Source organism: Lonchura striata, chromosome 4 (genome assembly GCF_046129695.1).
Source record: "Lonchura striata isolate bLonStr1 chromosome 4, bLonStr1.mat, whole genome shotgun sequence".
Classification (NCBI taxonomy): Eukaryota; Metazoa; Chordata; class Aves; order Passeriformes; family Estrildidae; genus Lonchura; species Lonchura striata.
The window spans coordinates 72,879,425-72,900,548 of NC_134606.1; the positions used below are offsets into that span (position 1 = coordinate 72,879,425).

Sequence of the window (21,124 nt, forward strand, 5' to 3'; positions counted from 1 at the left end):
AGGTGACACACATAAAATAAGAGCATGTGTCAGCACTTCCCCTCCAGATGTTTTCTGTCCCTGCTCACTTCTTGTCTGGCTCCCTGCCTATCTCCTTGCTCCCTCCCACCTGAGACAGCCTCTCCTCGACTTTCTCCACCTTCTGCTGCACCCTCTAGCCCGTCCCTTTCCCACCTGAACAAACACAGTTTATTTCCACTCTGAAAACTGTCAGAATATCTCCTGATTTCTCTACCTGTCTAGAGCAACTCAGGCAGGAAGCTGATCTCGGATGCACCAAAACACATCCAAAGAAAGGCTATAAATCACAGTCCTGCTTTCACAGACACAGAGCAGGCAGCAGCCTCGTGGAGTGAGCCTGTTCTCTCCTCAGCATGAGGGTTTAAGAAAACCGGGTTAGAGCTGGGATTACTGGGTAAGGTCCCAAAAATTCCAATTTAAGCCTGAAGTGGTGTTTTCTGGTGGATCTTTTCTTTCATAAATATTATACACACCTGCTCCTGCAGCAGAGATTGATGTAATCAAAAACAAGCCTACTAATTGTCAAATTTCTGTGATTATCCAGGGACCTGCACCAATTCAGCAGTTTGATTTTCTTCAAAACTTGGCAGCAAACACAGACCACTCAAACATTATGTTTCAGGAAATGCCCCCTCCTCTGATAGATTCACAACTGGGACCATCACCCTGACCAACCAACTTTTGAAATACAACAATGACGTGTCATTGCTGGATGCACGGGTGGGGATATCTTTCTACTCTTAGCCTTTCTTCCTCTTCATTATGTATTTCATTGGAATATATTCTTATGCTTTTATATTGCTGTATTTCTACAGATAATAACCAAAATGGCTAGATACCTCCTTCCCACTACAATCAATTTGTTCTAAAATAACCCCATATATTTATATTTATATTTATATTTATATTTATATTTATATTTATATTTATATTTATATTTATATTTATATTTATATTTATATTTATATATTTATATTTATATTTATATTATATATCAGTAATTTCACTCAAACTCATCCCAAGGGATCTATTAACAACCTGAGTTACCCCCACCTCCAGGGGCAGGTCATAGCATTAAGACTGGCTTCACAGACAGGATTACTCCAAGAAGTGATGGGGAGGGTTTTTTTGGATAACAGTGTTGGATAAAGAAGAACCGATTTATGGTCAAAACAGGAATCTTGAGCAGAAGCTGAGCAGAATACATGAATTAACTGGACTTACATTTTTGGTTACAGGAATAGCAACTGTCCACTGTAAGACAATCCTCTTTCCTTTCTTCCTTTCTCCTCTTTTTTCTCCTTCTGTCTCCTAGGTTAGGACTATCATCACAATAAAAAAGGCCCCATCCCTCAGATCCTGGTCACTGCTCAGGGCCATGGGCAGGTGTAGGCAACCAGAGGAACGGCCGACTGGCTCAAAAAAGCCAGGCAGGAAGCAGGGCATGGTGGAACAGGCTGAGCTCTCTGTATGTAAGGCAGGCATGGCTCCACTCTGCACCTCTGGGCCACTGCCAGCCCCTTGTCCGCACCACAAGGGCAGGGGCTGACTGCATGGCCTGCCCCAAAAGGGCAGATTCATTTGTGACCTGCCCCAAAATGGCAGCAATTGATCCACAGGCTGCTGAGAGCCCCAAAACAGCAGGAACGGACCTGTGTCCTTATACAAAATGGCAATGTCTACAAGAGCCTACCACAGCCTAAAAAGAGCCACAGAATGGCGGCAACTGACCCACAGGCTGCCCCAAAACGGCAGAAACTGACCCACAGAGACTGCTGAGAGCACCAGAACGGTGGGAATTGACTCACAGATCACTGACAACTCCCAAAATGGTTGTGAAGTACCCACAGTGTGCCCCAAAATGGCCGTGACTGACCCACAGGCTGCTGAGAGCCCCAGAATGGCCGTGGCTGAACCACGGCTTGCCCTAAAATGGCGGAAACTGACCCACAGCCTGCTGAGGGACACAAAATGGCGACAACTGCCACACAACCCACTAACAGCCCCAAAACTGTGGGAACTGACTCACAGACTGCAGAGAGCCAGAAAATGGGAGAAACTGACCCACAGACAGCCCCAGAATGGTAGAAACTGATCCATGACCTGCTGAGAGCCCCAGAATGGCCGTGGCTGAACCACGGCTTGCCCTAAAATGGCGGAAACTGACGCACAGCCTGCTGAGGGACACAAAATGGTGGCGACAGCTCCAAAAGTGTGGGAACTGACTCACAGACTGCAGAGAGCCACAAAATTGAGGGAACTGACCCACAGGCTGCCCCAAAATGGCCATGACTGACCCACATCCTGCTGAGGGACACAAAATGGTGGGAACTGACCTACAGCCTGTCCCCAAATGGCAGAAACTGACCCAAAAAGACTGCTGAGGGCTTTAAAATGGCACTAGCTCACCCACAGCCTGCTGGGAGCCCCAGAACTGCAGGAACCAACCCAAAGTCTGCTGAGAGCCCCAAAAATGGCACTGCCTGAGCCACAGCTCGTTGATCCCCCAGAACGGCAGGAACTGACCTGTGTGCCTATACAAAATGGTGCTGAGTGACCCACAGCCTGCTGAGAGCCCCAAAATCACAGCGACTGACCTGGGTCCTTATACAACATGGTAGGAACTGACCACAGCCTGCTGAGAGCCCCAAAACAGCTGTGAATGACCCACAGCCTGACCCCAAATGGCCGTGACTGACTGAATGGGTCCTACAGTGAAGGTTAAAGTGCATCCGTGCCTGGGGGAGGCCCCAGGAGACCAGAAGAGATAAAGGGAAGTGACACATGGGTTAAGGCACTCCACTGCCCTGGATTTAGAAGCAGCTGAGACCACACACGGGATCTTGGGGTGATCAAGATTTGTATTTTCTCCATATTTTCTCTTTTTCTTTCTTTTCCTCTTACTTCTCCTAGTTTCTTTATCTCAAAATATAATATAATAAAATATAATGTAAGTCAGACAAAAAAAAAAAATCCAGTCATTACCTTACCAAGTGCCTTGTTGTGTCTGGTAAGTTAAAGTTGGCTGAGTTCAGGTTTGCTAAGTTAAAGCTTGTAAAGCATCTTACTTTGTCTGGATGTTGCTTTTCAGGCTTGCAAATAAAAGTTTGTTATTGAACCTCTTGAGAACTTGTTTTTTCTCTCTGTACACGGCCCAAAGTAAATCAAACTTCTTTCCCCTAAACACACCAAGCAGGTTAGGGCATAACAATCTTAAATTCCAAATTAGTTCCTTAAAAAAAACCAACCAAAAAAAACAAACCCAAATCCCACTGAAAAGAGACCTCATCTTTTAAATGGTTTTTGATAAAGAACTGTCTTTTATCCCACTCTGGTGCTACCAGGTGCATTACTCCTGGCTCACTTGTGGCATGAGGCGCTTACAAGATGGGTTAGCAGTGTCCTTGTCAGTACTGGGGGAATAGGTGGACTTACACCTTGGAGTTTTTTTCCAATCTTAAAACACTATGAGTCCATGACAGAAAAAAAACATATTTCCCATATACTCCTTGGGAATCCACCTGAAGGCTTCCACACATTTGGGTAGGGTTGCCCTCTCCGCAGCACTGACTTTGGACTCCAACTGGAGTTCTCCTCTGCTTCAAAACCTCCCCAAACAGTGCTGCAGGAAGAAAGAAAAGGCAAATTACTTGCAGCTGGCTCAGAGAATTCTATTAAACAGTAAAAGGCACTTCAGACTAGCAGCTTTGGGAGGAAAACAAATAGCGCTTCTGAGAAAAAGAGCAATTAGAAAACACTGATATCAAAAAAAGTGTTTTGAGGTGCCACAAAATATTTGGAAAGCTGCTTGTTTCAGTTTGGAAACTCCTGGAAGTGACAGAGAGTCAAACAGATGTGCACATCTGGCAATGTGTGAGCTCTACCTGCTGACACACCTGTGCCATCACTTCCAGTGGATAAAAACAGTGCAGAAATAAGGCAGCAGCATCTTAACATCATCAGCCAGGATCATCAGCAACTTTCATCTAGTCTAAAAAGATGTAGTTTTTTTTTTTTTTAAGAATCCAAATTCTCTCACCAGAGAGAAAACCAGACACCCCGATTGCTTCAGCAATAATTTCTCTACCTCATTAATAATCTTAGGAGGCCAACTAATCACCACCTAAGAATGAAGCTTTAAGCACAATGAGTACTTTCCTCCCTCCCATCACTTACCACAACACTTTGCCTAGGTTTAGCTCAATTTCAGCAAAGTAGTATCTGAAAATTTGAGATCAAACATATAAAAGTCTAAGCTAGAAATCAAGATTTTTTAATTATAGCTTTATATTAGGGCCTAAAGTCAAAAAGAGCTATGAGAACTGCAGTTTTTCCAATACACTAGCAGTATGGAAATTTTTTTTAAAAACCAGTAATGCTTACTGAAAATCCAGATTTGTTTTTTTCTAAGGAGTAAAATACTTGGATCAAGTATTGCTTACAAGACAAACATATTGAAAACTAATCTGAAAAAGCACTTCAAAGTCAATACAAAAAAGCACTTAGAAAGGGCTTGAGAGCAATTATCAAAATTTTCAAAATTTTAGAAAGAAAAAAGAAGGATAAATATATGAATTATTTTGAAGCTGTAATTTACCTTTCTTTACAATAGCAGTTTTTCCTTGCTGTTCTGGACAGACATGAGTTTCCACACCTATACAGTTAAAAATCGCATTTTTTTTCCTGTTACAGACAGAAAAGCACCTACTAGATCAGCAGCAAAACTGCAGATTTTCTTAAGGTTCACACATGTAAAAGCAAGGCAGAGACAGAAGTGTGTGTGTACAAATGTGATGTGTTTAGGCACTAGAATATACTTACTATGCCAGTGTTTTCAACCTTAATTTATAAGCCCAGCCATGTCCCTCTCAGCAGTGAGATGCTTTAGCCACCCTCCCAGGATGTGCTATTAAAAATGGTGACATCTCTTTGCACAAAAACAATGCTGGAATGCTCACCCAGCTGAGAGATCCATTTTCCTGAGCACTCAGACATAGCTAACAAAGAGATTAATTCACCACAGGTATAACTGCAAGGACTGCAGTAAGACAAAAAAGGCTGAACACGTTTCAAGGGCAGAATAGATTTTTTTCAGAACTTTACAAAACAACTTTTTCTCATCACCTGGGTTTCTCTCACATGAAATTACCACATCTACTGTCTGTTTTTTCCCCCTTTTTTCCCCCCTATAAAATCTGCAAAATGCAGCAGCTTTAGCAGGTAACTTGCCTGGGGTAAGGGACAGAACTGGCTGTTTTCTGGCCATATCAAACATGCATCATTGCTTCTCAGTTTGGAGCAGTGGGAATGTTCTGATGTCACTGAAATACCCAGCAAGTGGATCCTGATTTCTCTTAATCCTGTGTGAGTAAAAAGTATTAGTCCTGAGAAAGAAGTGGTGGAGTGACAGAGCTGACCACACAGTCATTTTGAATATTACTCCAGAACTACCCTCTTCAATGCAGGCATCTCACCAATTCATTTTTTAAAATGTTCATTATTCAAATTCCCTTCCTTGTGTAATTTGCCTCACTTGCCCAGGTGGTCTCTCCAGAAGGAGAGTCCACACACTGGCACATAGCTGTTCACCCTGCTTCTTGCCATGTCAGCTATGCCTCTACAGAATAATGTTCCAGCATGATTCAGGAAACCTCTCCTAACAAGACAGCTTTGACACAACTCCATCACTCCACAATAAAACACAGGGTTTTTTTTAAACTGAGGTTTGCATTTGCAGGGCACAGGGTCTGTCAATAAAACAGGGTGATAAAACAATCAGTATCATTCTGTCCCAAAGGAAATGGCAAGGAGGAGGCAAATAAAGTTAGGGGCAGCTTTCCTTCCAGTGTTTCTGTGACACCTGAAATCATAGGAGGCAGCCAGGAATCTCCCCCTGTGTCTCATCAGTGACACTGATTTTCCTGCTTCAGCTTTACATAATCCCAACATGAATTTTGTGCCCACGCAATCAAATAATTGCATACAAAAGGGCAAGAAAGAACATTTGATGTAAAAACAAAAACAAACCCCAAAAAAACCACCTCTCTGGAGAGACATTTAATTTTCCTATTGCTTGAACTCACATGAGACAGCTCAGGAAAATCAGCCTTCAACCTACTTTGCTGCATCTTTCTGCCTTTTTAGGGAAAGAAACCTGTACAAATGTTTCCTAACCTGATGCTTTTTGTGTGGAATTTACCAAAGAGTGAGGGGCTTTTTTAATGGACTTAAGAGAAATGCTTTGGAGAATTTATTCACCTAGCAAGAGTGAGATAGAAACCACCAAATTACTGTGGAATTTTCAGTGAAGAGAAGCAGCTGCACGCAGAGAACATGCAGCTTTCCCTCACATTTGCCACCTCCACCATGTCTGGATGCATGAAAAATCCCAACAGCAGAAAGGTGGAAGCTTAGCCAAACCTTACCTCTGTCTACCTGAAAACCTAGTGTGCTAGGGTTTGGGATAACCCTCATTAATAGGGAGATAGGGCTATCATTGGAAATTAATCCATACTGCCTGTCTCTACTTTACATGATGCTGTATCCAAACTTTTAAAGCAATTTTACTCTTTGGAAATCAAGAGGATCCATGCAAAAAATTTAATACTCCAAAGAGGAGAAAAAATTGGTGCTGTGCTTTTCCAACTTGCCAAGTTAAAGGAATGTTATTGAGGACTCTCTTACATAAATGTTCCTCGACCTCTGAATGAACCAACAGGTCTTAAAAACTGCATTAGCCAAAGCAAATTCCCACAGCAAATGAAACATTTAGCCGAGAGTGCACTGGACTTTTCTTACGAGCAGCATGAAGGAAACTCCAAATGGCAAGTTAGTGTTTCCTGTTTGGGTCTAAATGAGCCCAATAAGCTCGTGAGGAGCAGCTGCCAACATCTAGACAGTAAAACTACACCACACTGATTTTCCTCTTAGAAAATGAAGCTAAAGCTGATGGGAGCAGTTTAAGGCAAAGGAATGTAATGCTTGAAGGCCAGATAGCTGCTAAACAACCTTCTCTCCTCAAGGAAGGCAGAGAGCATTAGGAAAGCCATCCTAGAACCCCAACCAGGATCTCATTCCAACTTCATCTCCTACAGCATATTCAAGAGCCTCATGCAGTCCACAACCCTCTGAACATCCATGACCCCGTGTACTGGGGCACAGCTGCCAGGAATGAAAGTGCCCGTGGCCTTTTAACAGTGCTCTGTGACACACAGACACAGGCGTGAGGAAAACTGCTCTGACACCTCCAATTCTGCAATTTCAACACTCAGCTCTGCAAACCGAGGAGATTTTAGCAGGTTCTGGCAAATAAACATGCATCCTTAGGTCACGTACTCTCTTTGCGTCTGGATACAGACATACATGCAATCTTTAAATAAAAAAAAAGTAAAATTCTATAGAAACCAAGCTGTACCTGGTTATTAAAGAAGAATCTTGCAATCATCCAGATGCACTGATCCAGGGTGATTGTTACATGCCTCTGGAGGTGAATTCATGTCACATGTAAAACTAATGAGGTTCCCTGAGTAAATTCCTTAGAGCAAAAATGTCTTCTGTGCTCAAGAAAACAGCTCTTAGGAGTCAGGTCCTGTTGTTTCCAGGGCTCAGTGAACTCTATGACATGCAATAGAAAAACCTGCCTTATAGCTGACCTCAGGGTGTGAAGGAGCACAAAACCCATAAATAAACCCTGCATTTTGAAATTCCTTCATCAGTTTGGTTTATACTTTCCTACACAAAGCTTTTATGGCTTGAGAATCAAGCCTTTGGGGTGGTATATCCTTGGGTTTACAACGACATTCAGCATTCCAGCATCAAATTTTAGTAATAAAAGGCAACAGAGGCTACAAGCTTGAAATAGCAATTAGGCTTGTTGCCAAAAAAAAAAAAAAAAAAAAAAAGGCAAGAAGTCTACATAAAATAAACTATGGGGCTTTAATCAGAGATAAACTTCAGACAGAGCTCACACAGTTGACCTCTCAGAGGTCTTCTTTTGCAATTTGAAGGATATTCTAAACTTGGAGAGACCTATGATGAGGAGCAGTTTATTTGCTCAGCTTCCTTCCAAAACCAGAAATATTTAGAAGGAAACAGTCAGAAAGGATCCTACCACGCATGCTGGAATGCTCAGCAGTAACCCATACACGGCGGAGAGAAACAAGTGTTTGTTGCTAAATCATTTCAGTATTTTTGGCAGTCATTTTACAGAAAAAGCAGGAGACACGTTCCTTGTCCGCGTACGCCTCCAAATCGGGGCGTAAGCAAAGGGATAAAAAAGAGACAATCTTTGTATCATTCTGCTCTCAGGAGGAAGAAAACAGAGAAAAGAAGGAAATCTTTATTCCACTGAAATTGGTCACAGAAGTCCTGCTGGCAGCAGCAGGTTTGAGACTTCAGAGACTCTCTGAAAGTATGAATTTAGATGGATTCACTCAAATGAAGCATAAAAATAACACAACTTGGCCAAAATTTGGAAAAATTTTGGCCCACAATGAGTCCCAGTGATGCTCATCCAAAGAGCACTGAGGAAAGACAGAAACCAACCCAAATCCACAGAAGCTGACACCACAGGAACACGCCAGCTCCTCAGCTCAGCCCTGAACCAGAAATCTGTGTTTTGCATTATTTAACAGTGTTAGAACATCCTCTCACCTCACAGAACCTGCAGGAGAAATATTATAAAAGGCCGAAGCACCAAACAGATTTCATTTGGCCAGAATAATGGAATTACTTTTCCCTATATTCAGTATTTCCTATCTTTAGGATTTTTAGAACCTGCTTAGTAGTCAAGGCCTCACTTCTGCAGTTCAGCACCTCCCAGATTTCAGTGTGATTTTCCACCAACATCTTCAATCCAAATTTTGCATTGCCACAAGAGCAAACAACATGATCTAGACTCACACTTGAGCCAGACTATTCTTATCTTGGATCCAGTCCTTGGGGAGCTGGCAGCCCTGGAGAAGCACACGCCACAGCTCCAAGCTCTCGCCGTCTGCCAGCTCCACTCTGCTCCACTCTGATATGTTCATGTCAACATTGCCACGCTGCAGCAACGGGGAAACACTGGGAAATAACCAAAACACAGCGCTGAGAACTGGAGTTACCTGCAGGACCAGCTGGCAATATTCAGGTATGCTGCATTAAAGCAGTTTAAGCCATCTCTGCTCCTATTTTCTCTCAACTTCTACAATTACTTTAAACAATCTGCATCTGAAGGGGAAAAGGTCATGATATAAAGATTGCTGTCATGTGCGTAGTCAGTCTCTGGGGACTTATTGCTGAAATCATGACTCTAAATGTCTCCAAACAAAGCTTATCTCTCAGCCTTCCAGCAAGAGCATTTAAAGTGGAAAAATGCAAGACTAGCAAAGGTTTTATTAGCAAATTAATCTGAGCTTGTTTACTTTGTAAAATACAACAGAATTATTGGTTGCACTCTGGAGCAAGCACTTAGGCAGTAATGAAATAAAAACCATGAAGTGCACAGCAATTACAGAGAAAAATCAGAGACTCAGTAAATGGCCCTACTTGGGAACCAATAGACCCACTTGGAGTCCCTCCCCATTTCCCTTCTGACAAAGCTGCACCTTCTCCACTTACAGAAGTTAATATGGACCTAGTGCTCAACTGTAACTCTGGCAATGCATTAAAGAAAGTCCTAAAAATAAGAAACAGAAATATTTCCAAACAGCTGAGTGAGTATCAAGTACCTCTTTACAGACCCTTCAAAAACAACCCCTTTTTCGTTATGTGGCCAGCTGGACTTTAACAAAATGCACAAGGAACTGGAGTTCTAAACTAAATCTAAACTAAAATGCCTTTAGTTGTACCCACAAGATTTAGGCTACATTGATATGAAACCTCCAAAAAGTTGCTGTCTGCCAACTTCCAATCTCCAACTTGTCCTCAAAGCAGAAATAACATGTCTAGAGAGTACCACCACTATTCATATTTTATTAGCTACATTTCTAAGCAACTGACTTCCCCCAGTAGAAGGTTTTATAATTTATTTTCTAGACAGAAAAGGCTCAAGGGTCAGGAATGCATCCAGAAGAACGTGTTCTCTGCCTGCAGCAGCTCCCACTGAGGTATGCTTGATAAACCTCTGTCAGCAGGACAGAGGTCAGTTTCTGTTCAAACTCAGGTGCTGAAAGAAAATCACTGCACTTGAGTGTTCTGGTACCTCCACTAGACCACTCAAATCAAATCCAGCCTTTCAAAACTTCCAGGAAATCCATATTTTAAATGCTATCTTGTCAGATAAGGTTCACAGTTCACCATTTTCCTACGCACATTCCCAAAGTGAAAAGCACAGTTGTGGACAAACGGGATTCCATCACAACCCTCAAATAGGAAGTAGGACTAAAGCCAAGCAGATGATCTCCCCTGCTCAAGTTTAAGTATTTCAAAACTTACCATGTCCCTGCCTGAAGATTCCTGGCCCATCTCAGGTCATCTCAAAACACAAGAGTGGAAAAGCACTTCTTGGCTTGCTTTACTTGCCTGCCAAGAGCACATTTTAACTACAATCCACAGACCTTCTTGCCCTCTTACACTTCCAAGGATCTATCACTCACCACAGGTTGGCATTCCACCCCCTCTGGAACAACTGCATGCCACTGACCAACAGTACCCCAGAAAACTCAAGATAAACATATTCAGGCCCAAACTCCTGAATCCACAGGGCCCTTTTCCTCAGGAGTGGATGATGCTGAAGGCTGGCATTTGTTTTCAATTAACATTCTTCCCAGTGGCAGCCTGTGTGGTAGCCATTGACATTCCAAGTGGCTTTTCAACCTCTCTGTCCCCTCCATTTGACACATTTGAACCTTGGACTCATAAAGCCAAAATCAAGCTTGTGACAGGATTCCAAATTCTCTGCTGTTCTCAGCAACAAGTACCAAAACTACCTTTCTACTGCTCGAGTGTGAACACAGGAGTGTCATTTCCCTACAGGAAGGCAAGGCACTTGGCACAGGGAAATGTTTCCTTACATCTCTCTCCAGGCCTAAAAAGGCCAGGTAATATTAAGCCTCAGAGCACACAGCACAATACCCCTTATTTTCATGAGGGATTTGAGTACCAGGGATTCTGGGAGCTGGAAGATTTCCTCCAGAAGCCCAGTCCCTACAAATAAGGCAGTAGCGGTCTCCTCTGCTTTCAAACAAAAGTGGGGTATTATATTAAGTAAAACAGGCTAAAAGAAGTTATTTACTATTACTCCAACTGCAAAGTTAATTAAGGCAATCAAATTATGAACAGGTATCTTGACAAATGAATCCACAAAGCTCAACTCCTTAAATAAAGAAACACAGGGATGTGTGTGCTCACCTTAATGATGAACCTAATTTACGCAGGCTTTTTCAAACATCCCTACCCAAACTCAAAGCCACAGCTTTGTGCAGCAAAAATTGATCAAAATCATCAAGGTGCCATTGATGTAAAGCACTAATCCCTCATTCTGAATTTTTCTGTGATCCCTGAAACTCAGAAAATAGAGCAGAATACCTCAATCAGGAAAGCAGCAGCTGCTGCTGCTTTTAGCACTATGCTGAGCTTCAAAGAAATGAAGAACACCTTATTTACCATTAGAAATCAGTCAGATTAATTAAATATAGGTAGGCTAATAATACCAAGTGAAAAAAGGAGTCCTGCTGGCAGCTGGCCACATGGCTGCACAAATGGAGGGCTTTGCAAAGACAACCAGGGATTGTTCCGACACCTGCCCGCTTCCCTTTGGCATCCTCAGCCACAAAAAGGGAGCAGCAAGTCGGTTCTTTCCATTACTTTCAAGCTCAGCAGTGTTGAACACTGGGTTACTTCAAAGGGGCATGGCAGCGAGGTGGAAAAGAAGTGTACACTGTGAAGATCAGCCTGATTAAGCTCTGAAACAGCATCAAGATGAAAGACAGAGGAGGAAAAAAATTTTAGTCCAATGCTTGCCTGCCTGTCCTGGATTTCAGAACCTGGCAGCCCTGCAGCTGACAGGAGCTGGAGCACCCCCGTGTGTACAGCAGCGCACTCAACAGTACTCTGACAGCTTCTTACTTTCCAGAAACCATGGAACCGTGCCAAAAATGACACTTAGTCCAGGAAAAAAAAACTTCTTGCACTTCAAGGAATACACCCTATTAACTGAGCTGCAGTTGAAGAGTTTGGATTCCCCACTAAAACAAGCCCAAAGAACAACGAGGTGGACTGGCAAGGTGTCAAATTCTCTGGGAGACAACAGCATCCCCTCCACCAGCCTGTAAAAGGTGTTGGATCATACTGACATCTCATTCCTGAATGGGATAGGGGGGTCAGCTCACCTCACCTACAGTATTTCAGGCTAATAATCAGAGGGAAGTTGGAAGGAAACTGCCCTCCTTTCTAAAACCACAAATCCTGTATCACTACTGCGTTTTACTCATTTACTTACCATCTCTTTGTTTTCAGCAAAGCGAGAACAGGAGAGGTGGAGACACAGTTAAGCCAAACAGAGCTATAGATTATATTACTTAAACAATAAAGTGTCACTCACAAAGACTATTGTGCAGGTTTTTCTTAAGACACTTCAGTAGGGTTTCTCAGAGAAGACAGCAACAGGTTTTTTCTAATTTTTTTCTCCAGAAGCCTTCCTTGGCCTTTCCAGTCAAGAAGGACTCAACTGACCTGACACACATGCATATCTTTGTTCCATCTCTGTCTCATCAACATGGACTGACAACAAAGTAGTTGCATTACCATACAAAGGCAAAGCTCCAATCCTCTTTCCTAGAAACAGCATCAAACACTGAGACAAGGATTTTAGGCTAGACAATGTATTTGAATGGAGTCATTACGATGGCTGGGAACAGAGGTAAGCTTTTGGGTACACAATGTCTTTCTGCAGGGCACAACCACCAAAGGTAACAAGCATCACAGCCCTGTTCTCCAAGTTCACCCTGCACCTTCAAGACAGAGGATGAAACACGTATCACCCAGCCCGGGAACTTGTACTTGCCTGACTTCAGTTCCTTAAGCTTAGGCTCCCTCCTGAGTACATGCAGTGTTCCAACAACCCTCTTCCAGACCTAGAATAATGTTGTGAGAAATCCACCATCAAATACACTCACTGGAGGAACCTTATTCTCTTTTAACTCACACTGGCAGGTTTTGGGTGTAATTTTATAAGGTAAAAAGGGTGTAAAATAAACATAAATAAATGGAGAACTGCAAATCTAACAAAGCCAGTTTCCTGCATCGAACATATTCTGACAGAGCTGTGAGGCATTTTTTCAGTGACCAGTTTCACGGCCCTCTTTATGCTTCCCAAGAAACCTCATGTTATTTTTTTACTGCACACAAGACGTAGCTGTTGTCAACCTGTCCTCTTCCCAGGTTGGGAACGTGAGCCCTCTCAGGTGAGACTGCTGAGGAAGGAGAGGTGACTTTCCTCAGTGCTGCAGGGAGCACCAGCTCCTTCTACCATAAGCCCTCCAGACAAAAATTCACTCCCCTTTGCACAGTATTTTTCCAACACCTTCAGATGAGGCAAAATGACAACACTGATTCAGAGAAACTTCTGAGACCCTTTAAAAATTAGAACATTATCTTACCTGTAATACAGACCTGGGAAAGGGCTTTATCACGTACCTTCTCATCTCATCTCCTTACCTGTGTGTTTTAAATTATTAGACATCATTAGATGAGATGCTTTTGGCTGCCTTACCTGCAGTTTCACATCTGTTTTGGGGAGTTTTTTGGTACAAAATCATCCTGGCAGCATCCAGACATAACTAACACCGATGTTCTGAGATTCATAACAGTGAAAACAGCAAAGACCTCAGTGAAACATCCTCACAGGTAAAGTGCAGTGTTATTAGTCCAATGACATCTGCACTTTTTCTTCTAAACTTCTGGTTTTAGTCAGAAAGTGTATCTCTGCCCTATCTGTAAAGTTCTACTAAGCTACCACAACAATTCAAATAAACGCTTCCAAGTCTGCATTAAAAACTTCTGCCTCCAAATGTTTGTTTACGTCACAATCTTTTAAAAAGTTAAATTAGTTCCTGATCATTTTAACAAAAAAATCTTCAAACTTCTTCACCTTCAGGACTCAAGAGTAGAAGAGAAGCACTGTATACGAGTCACAGCTTTATTTAACACTCGCCTACCCTTATGATAATTCAGGAGACAAACCTGGATTTCTGGACTATAGCAACTGTGTAACGACCGCCCTTGAAACAAAGCTTCCCAGTAAAGACACGGTTTTGCTGACCAATCCTTCCTCATGGCCAGCCAGTGTTTTATTTGGAAAATAAATATACAGCAGATAAGTACATCTCGCTAAAACAGCACAACTTCATTCCTAAGACAGCTCTTGCTGGAGTTCAGAGGTGTTGTTTCTTAAAGCTGTACTTGGTGGCCAAGGCAGCCAGCATGTCCCTGTATGGCGTGGCTGAGTCAGATGTGGTCCTTGGAATGCGGCACAACCGGCGGAAGGCGGGAGAGCGCAGCAGGAGGTTGTGGGACAGTCCCACCAGGCTCGAGGACAGCCAGTACAGCGCCATGGACTGCAACAAGACAAGCACGGGTCACAAGGAGAACACCAGCTTCAGGCAGCTCCTCCCAAACCACAGCTGAGGGTTACTCCCAGGGATTGATGAAAATAACTCACCTAAACCACTCCTCCTCTCATCTCCAATAATGGCTTCCATGTGAAATCTAACTGTCTGTCTCTGAACTCTTCTGGGGAAAAGGGCCATCTACACTGATGCTTGACAGTTCTTAAATTAATTCATATTAAACTTGTTTCAACTTCTGTATTTGTAACAATAATTGAGCTAAACAACCAGACACTTTATTTTTGCTAAGAACACTCTGCAGTAGAAAACCTGGTAAAAATGAGAAGTGTTTGAAGAAAGATGCGGAAAATTTCCTAACTTAAGAACTAAACTGGTTTCCAGTGAGCAAACATTTGCCTATGTGTCTTACACAAAGCTTTCCTCTCCCTTTTCAGGCTACGTGAAGGACATTAACACCTTTCAAGTTTGCAAAGTCTTCCTCCTTGAACAGAAATATCCCAAAGACAATGAGATTTAAACACAGACACAGACAGAACATCTGACTTTTCTTAAGCACGAAGCAGTAGAAACGTGGAACAAGTGAGACCTTTGGGCTGTCCTTTAAGCACCAGAACAGACCAGCCACAGGTGACATCCCAGAGGTCACCTGGGTACTTACAGAGGGCACTGTGGCAGCAACAGGGATCATCACCACCGACACCGTGCGGAAAAAGTTCGTAACAAGCTTCTGGAGCCGCGAAACTGGCATTTTGGTCTGGGAAGCAAAGATCTGAAAGGGAATAAACTCACAGTTATAAACAAGCTCTTTTTGAAACGGCCAATGAGGATTAACACCCAGAAATCTCATTAGAGCAGCATTCTAAAAGAAACTGTAGTCAAGACTAAATATTACTGAAGCTCAAGTAGATCTGAGACGTGTCCCATCTGACCTGGAGGACCCTGAACAAAGACACCTACATATTAAAATACACAGAGCAAACAGAATGTGTTTCATTTCTGCCCAGTGCATTTAAAGCAGTGATATAATCTGCAGCCACCTTTATGTGCTAGCCCTTTGCAGTCACTGATGCTGGTTTATTCCACCAACATACCTCCACCACCAGCAAATTCACCAGCCCCAGGGAAACTGGCAAAATCCACGTGGAATCAGGTGCCGTGAGGTCTGTGAACCACAGTGCTCCTCCTGAGGAAAACTGCTCTTGTACTACAGGAAAAATATGAAAAAAAAATACAGAATTCAGTACAATTTGCTGTCTCAAGTGAGCCAGAACTGTACTAGTGTTAAATCACAAACCCAAGTTTCTAGCTATGTTTTACCACACGGTAAGTACAAATAAAGCAGAAATCCTTGGTTTAGCACTCTGCTACCAATATAAATAAGAAAAGTGAGAGATACAAGCTGAGACCCGGCTTAGCTCATGACAGCTATGGACAGGTAAATCTGTGACAAAAATTACTTAGATCTCAAATATTTTACAAGTCAATGAGGAAAATAGGAATGCAGTAACCTACTGCAGTGTTTACTTCCTGATTTTGAGAAAATTGTGTTTTTCTTAGTAGCTGTATAACTAGCTAAATCTTTGCTTAAAAGAACAAACTATAAACTCTTGTCTAAAAAAACAGTATATATTTTTTTTTTAAATTTATAAGACCCTCACATATTCACCTTATCTACAGTATTTCACATGGAAGGCAAAAAATATACAGATTAATAGTGAGCATGCTGTGGCACGTGTAATATGACTTGCTAAACAGGACTGTCAGACTCCATTAAGATTAAAACTAATTTTAAATATTTATTACTTATTATTTATATTAATTAATTAATGAAATTTAAACTATATTAGGTTTAAAACCTAGTAGCTAACTGTTTTTTATATCAGCTTGTACATTAAGCTCAGGACACTGCGTTCTTTAACAAAGAAGGTGCCTGTGAAGGCAGGGAGTGGATAAGAAGTGACAGTGAGAGAGATTGGTGTCCAGGTGCAGCACCTATTTGTCACACAACACCCTTTTTCTGACCCCAAAAACTCTCTACAAATCCATTTCCCCCACCTGCAGAGCCCCGGGCACCGACGCTGCAGTTGCGCAGAGCCAGGGACACGCACACCCACATGGGGACCTGCACCCACAGCAGCAGGGTGGCTTTGAAGGGGTGGCAGTTGTCCCGGATGTACAGCTCCGTAACAATCCTCCTCATGTTCCTGGCGAAGTGCAACCTTTCGGGGAGAAAAGCACAAGCTCAGAGCTTTGAAATGAAGCAGAATAAATAAATAAAGCACAGGCGGGGAAAGAAAATCTAAGCTGTGGGCAATGGCAGAATCTCACTGCAAAAGTGTGGATTGTGGGATCTTCCTTCCTGCCAAGCCCCACTCCGGAATGGATTCAGGAGGTGTGGACAATGCCCCTCGTACCTGGCCACCTTTTCGGACCAGCCCAGCTGCTTTCCACGCACTGAAACTTCATAGCGAAGGCGCTGGGCAAGCTCCTTAATCTCAGGCTGCAGGTTTTCCAGCTAGCTAAAGAAAAGGAGAACTGTTTGGGCACGGTGGCAGGTAACACTCGCTTCCTCTCCTCACCTCTGTTATTAGTTATCCCTGGCAACTCAACACCCGAACGAGTGTAAGACTTACCACTGTAAAATGTAATATCTGTACAGGAATTAAACGTACACATTGCCACCGTATAATTTAATACATCTATGGGTATTACACATATTAATTACTCTTCTATGATTTAATACCAGCACAGGCACCAAACATACTAATTGCCACTGTAATTTAACAGCTGTAGGGGTAGTAAACGCCTGTGAGGGACAAGGCATCTTTGTAATGTCTTGTTCAACAGCAGTGAACACCTTTCATCTTTAAAGAAAATAACCACGTGAAGGTAACAGTGACAAGTGATTACAGTAACAATCAACGATACTCTCTTACTACTGCAAGAAATGAAGACAGAATTTTAGAAAGAAAATTATTTCTATCACAGCTGAAATCAGAGCAATTCTTAACAAGCATATTTTTGCCAGCATTCAGGACTTGTAATGAGCTACTCCACTTAAAAGACCCAGCTTTAATGGCACATCAATGATAAAAAAAAAAGTATAAAAACTAATAGCAACATACAAATATAAATACATAGCAATAGAGAATACATATATGCTTAAGAAAAATCTTAAATTAAAAAACCAAAACCACTACAATATAACAGAATGTATTACTTACTATATACTGTACGTAATATGTACGTAATATATAAATATATTGTTATAAATGATAGAATGCATAAACAATATATACATATAAAAATAAAATGAAGGCCACGTTGCCAGCGTACAAAGTCACCACTCACAGCATTACGCGAGAGCGCAACAGACGCTCACTTCTACAACCAATAAAAGCCCAAAACGTAAGGAAACTGCTCTAACAAACCCCGAACGCCCCCAAGCCCGCTGCAAGGAAGGAACTGTGCCGTTCAATCCGCGGCCCCCTCAGGGCCCCTCCCGCCCCTCAGCGCTCCCACCTTAGCCAGCAGCCGCCCCTGCTGCGCGGCCAGCGGCAGGGTCACGGCGGTGCGCAGCACGGCGGCCCCGCCGGCGATGGCGGCCCACCAGGGCAGCCCGGTGGCCTCCTGCAGCGCCGCCAGCCCGCTCTCGGCCCAGTGCACGGGCGCGGACCGCGCCGCCCACTCGTACCAGCCCTCGGCGCCGCCGCGCCCGCCCGGCCCCGCTCCCGCCGCCGCCAGGGCCGCCGGCGCCCGCGCGAGCCGCCACATGCCGCCGGACGGGCTGACCCCTCCCGCCGCGGCGCATGCGCGGCCCGCGCGCCGCCGCAGCGCGCCGCCCCGCGCGCCATGGCGGCTGAGGGCGCGGGAAGGGCGGCGCAGGGAGGCGCGCCCTGCGCCGTGTCGGAACCGGGCTCGGGCCGGGAGCGGAGCCGGGAACGGCCCCAGCGCCCTCCTGCCGCGTCACGGAGCGCGCTGGCTTGGCAAGGAGCTACGAGGATCGCGGAGTCCAACGCTAGGCCCTGCACCGGGCATCCCTAGGGATCGCACCTTAGGCCTGGGGGTGTTGTCCAAACCGGCTTTGGGCCAGCGTCTCACCCCTTTTCCAATAAATACTTCTTCCCTGTAGCTAGCTTAAATTTTCCTTTTTTCCATTTGTACCTATTACTTGTTGTTGTATCACTACAGTTCCTGAAAAACAGTCAGTTCCTCAGGTACTGGAAGGCTGCCATGAGGAGTCCACATAACCTTCCCTTCTCCAGGCTGAATGCCCCAACTCTCAGCCTGAAGATTATATTCAGAGTAATTAATTATTACCAAGCACTTCATCATTCCACACTGGCAGTGTTCTCCTGCCCAGCCTGTTCTGAACTGTCTCCTTACCCCTTCTGTGGCAAGGAGAAGTCAAAATACCCCTCAGACCATAAGCTGCACTGTGTTCTCTTCCTCTCCCTGTTTCCTCTAACCCTGCTCCTTTATCTCAAATAAACAGCACCTGCCCACTCCCAAAAGAGTATATTCCTTGGTTTATTGGACAAATAAAAAGCATTACATTGTGGGGGAAAAAAGAAAAAAAAAGTATTAGGGAATAAAAATGGTCCAATTCCCCCCACCCAGGATCTCCTGTGCCCAGCCCACTGCCACAGTGGTGGCATCAGGCCTGTTACTGCCCCAGCTACAGATTTAAGTGCCAGGTCAACAAAATACTCTGAATTCATGGTGCTAATGAATACTGAGCACTATTTCCCAGTAGGACTAATAATCAGTAACCCTAAGCAGCACTACAGCCTGCACAAAATGATTGTAGCAGAGGGGAAGGGCACTCACCCACACCCTGGTAAGGTGTGAGATGGAGTTTCAAACCTTTTTCTGAGCTGTTCCTCGCTTTGGGACCCATTTTGCTACCACCAGATCTTCACAGGACGTATTTCAGGAGATCAGACTGCTGGAAAAAGGAACTTGTTTTTATTCAGCGCAGCATCTGAGGGCAGGTATATGGCCTTGGGCATGCAAAAGGTTTGAGGACAGCTGAAGTATCACAATAGTTAAAAGGCAGTAGTTGCTGTGGCCAACTGAGATGTTTCCTTGGTTTTTAAAGGAGGAACCATAATAAAACCAAATAATACTTCCCAAATCTGAGTTGTAGATCTCCTTTGAATGGTCTGTAAGGGAACTGTACAGGGATCCTGACTGGATCTGTGTCGCTGCTCACTGAGCCCGGCCTCACAGGACTCACCCTCCTTCACCTCCTGCTACAGCTGCCCACAGGTGACAGCTCCTGACAATGCATACAGGAATTCGCACTTGGACTCTTCCAAATAAACCTTCATGGGCCTGATTCTGGAAGAGACCTGCCTCTGGAGCCTTCAGCAGGGAAGCTCTCCTCAAATGTCAAATAGGAAGTTTATGTATTTTCAAAAAAATCCAACACATTTGGAAAATGCCTTCTGATAATGCCTGGGGTGTTTTTCTTTTTATAACTTACTTAAATTACACAAGTAGAAAAGTTATGCTTATTAATAGTTTAATGTATGAAGGAAACATCCAGATTTCTGAATATGAAGGTACATATCTCACATTAATTTAAGTCTACATAAAGTAGAGCCTCTATAACTGACATATTGAAATTTACTTTCTGCTTAGCCATTTGTTATGTAAACAATTGTACATTTATTTGCCATTCTAAAACTTCAGGATCAAGTTTACATAATTTTGCTAAATTTCTGTGTTTGCTCAGAAGCAGTTTACAGTACTAAAACCAACCAGCCAAAGAACAGCTTCAACAGAAAGTTATGTCAAAAAAAAAAAAAAAAAGAGGAGAAAAGGAAAGAAGAAAGTCTAACTAAGTTGAAACATATGATGGTGGGGAATGGGTGGTCACAATGTTCACAGAAAAAGGTCAGTTAGTAAGTTCTTCTGCAAAAAGCCTACACACTTCAGTCAAGCACATCAGTAGAATGATCTGGGAGCACATAAACTGTTTCTGCCAATTGTGGTTTCCTCTGCAAAAAAAGGAATCTCAAGGCCAGCACGTTGATCCCACTCAGCCCAGTTGGTTCATATGCACACTGTTCATGTGAGGTGTCCAAGTTCCAGTCCACACCTGCAAGAGAAACCTGTGTTAACACTGTGCTACTGGCTGCTCCCAGCAGGGCACAGCCCACAGGAGGCTGCAGGGCTCACGGTTTTTCCCCTACAGGACAAGTAATAGGGCTCTGGGTGTGCAGCACATGATTTCCCAGCCCAGCTCCCGAATCCCTCCATGCCCAGAGCAAGGGACATGCTCTCTTCTTGACCTTAACTTCAGACAAACAAGAACTTGATTTCTGCCATGTTATTTTCCTCTAACACCTTCAGCTCTGGGGAATTCCAGGTCTAACCAAGTAGAGCTTTCTATGGGGAACAAAGTTTCCTCATGAAACCAGAAATCACCTTGCAGGGACGAGAAGCCACCTCAGAGCAGTACCTGAACTGTGGCCAAACCCCCTCTCCCCTCACACCTATGGTCTACCAGAGTTGGGAGCACTCCCCAGAGTTTGGATCATTCCCAA

At 43.6% G+C, this 21,124-nt stretch overlaps 2 protein-coding genes across 6 annotated transcripts in view; both read right to left on the reverse strand.

Moving 5' to 3' along the window:
* Positions 1-14,248: 14,248 nt before the first annotated feature.
* On the reverse strand, positions 14,249-18,288 carry COX18 (cytochrome c oxidase assembly factor COX18). Of its 3 annotated transcripts, none has more exons than XM_021529580.3 (6): positions 18,265-18,288; positions 16,985-17,089; positions 16,626-16,789; positions 15,662-15,774; positions 15,229-15,339; positions 14,249-14,558 (listed from the first exon to the last, which is right to left on the reverse strand). In XM_021529580.3, exons 3-6 carry the CDS (start codon positions 16,768-16,770, stop codon positions 14,376-14,378), a joined length of 552 nt encoding a protein of 183 aa, XP_021385255.2. In that variant the 5' UTR covers positions 16,771-16,789; positions 16,985-17,089; positions 18,265-18,288; the 3' UTR covers positions 14,249-14,375. The 3 variants fall into 3 exon arrangements, with proteins under 3 accessions (XP_021385255.2, XP_021385254.2, XP_077639207.1); XM_021529579.2 differs by lacking the exon at positions 18,265-18,288 and adding an exon at positions 18,093-18,199; XM_077783081.1 differs by lacking the exon at positions 18,265-18,288 and adding an exon at positions 17,795-17,809.
* A 1,792-nt stretch (positions 18,289-20,080) lies between these two features.
* ANKRD17 (ankyrin repeat domain 17) overlaps positions 20,081-21,124 on the reverse strand; it is a 68,914-nt gene continuing 67,870 nt past the window's right edge. For all 3 annotated transcript variants that reach the window (XM_077783082.1, XM_021529547.2, XM_021529546.2), the window contains exon 34: positions 20,081-20,676. In XM_077783082.1, coding sequence (XP_077639208.1) covers positions 20,617-20,676 — 60 coding nt within the window. In that variant the 3' untranslated portion in view covers positions 20,081-20,616. The remainder of the gene's footprint in view (positions 20,677-21,124) is intronic.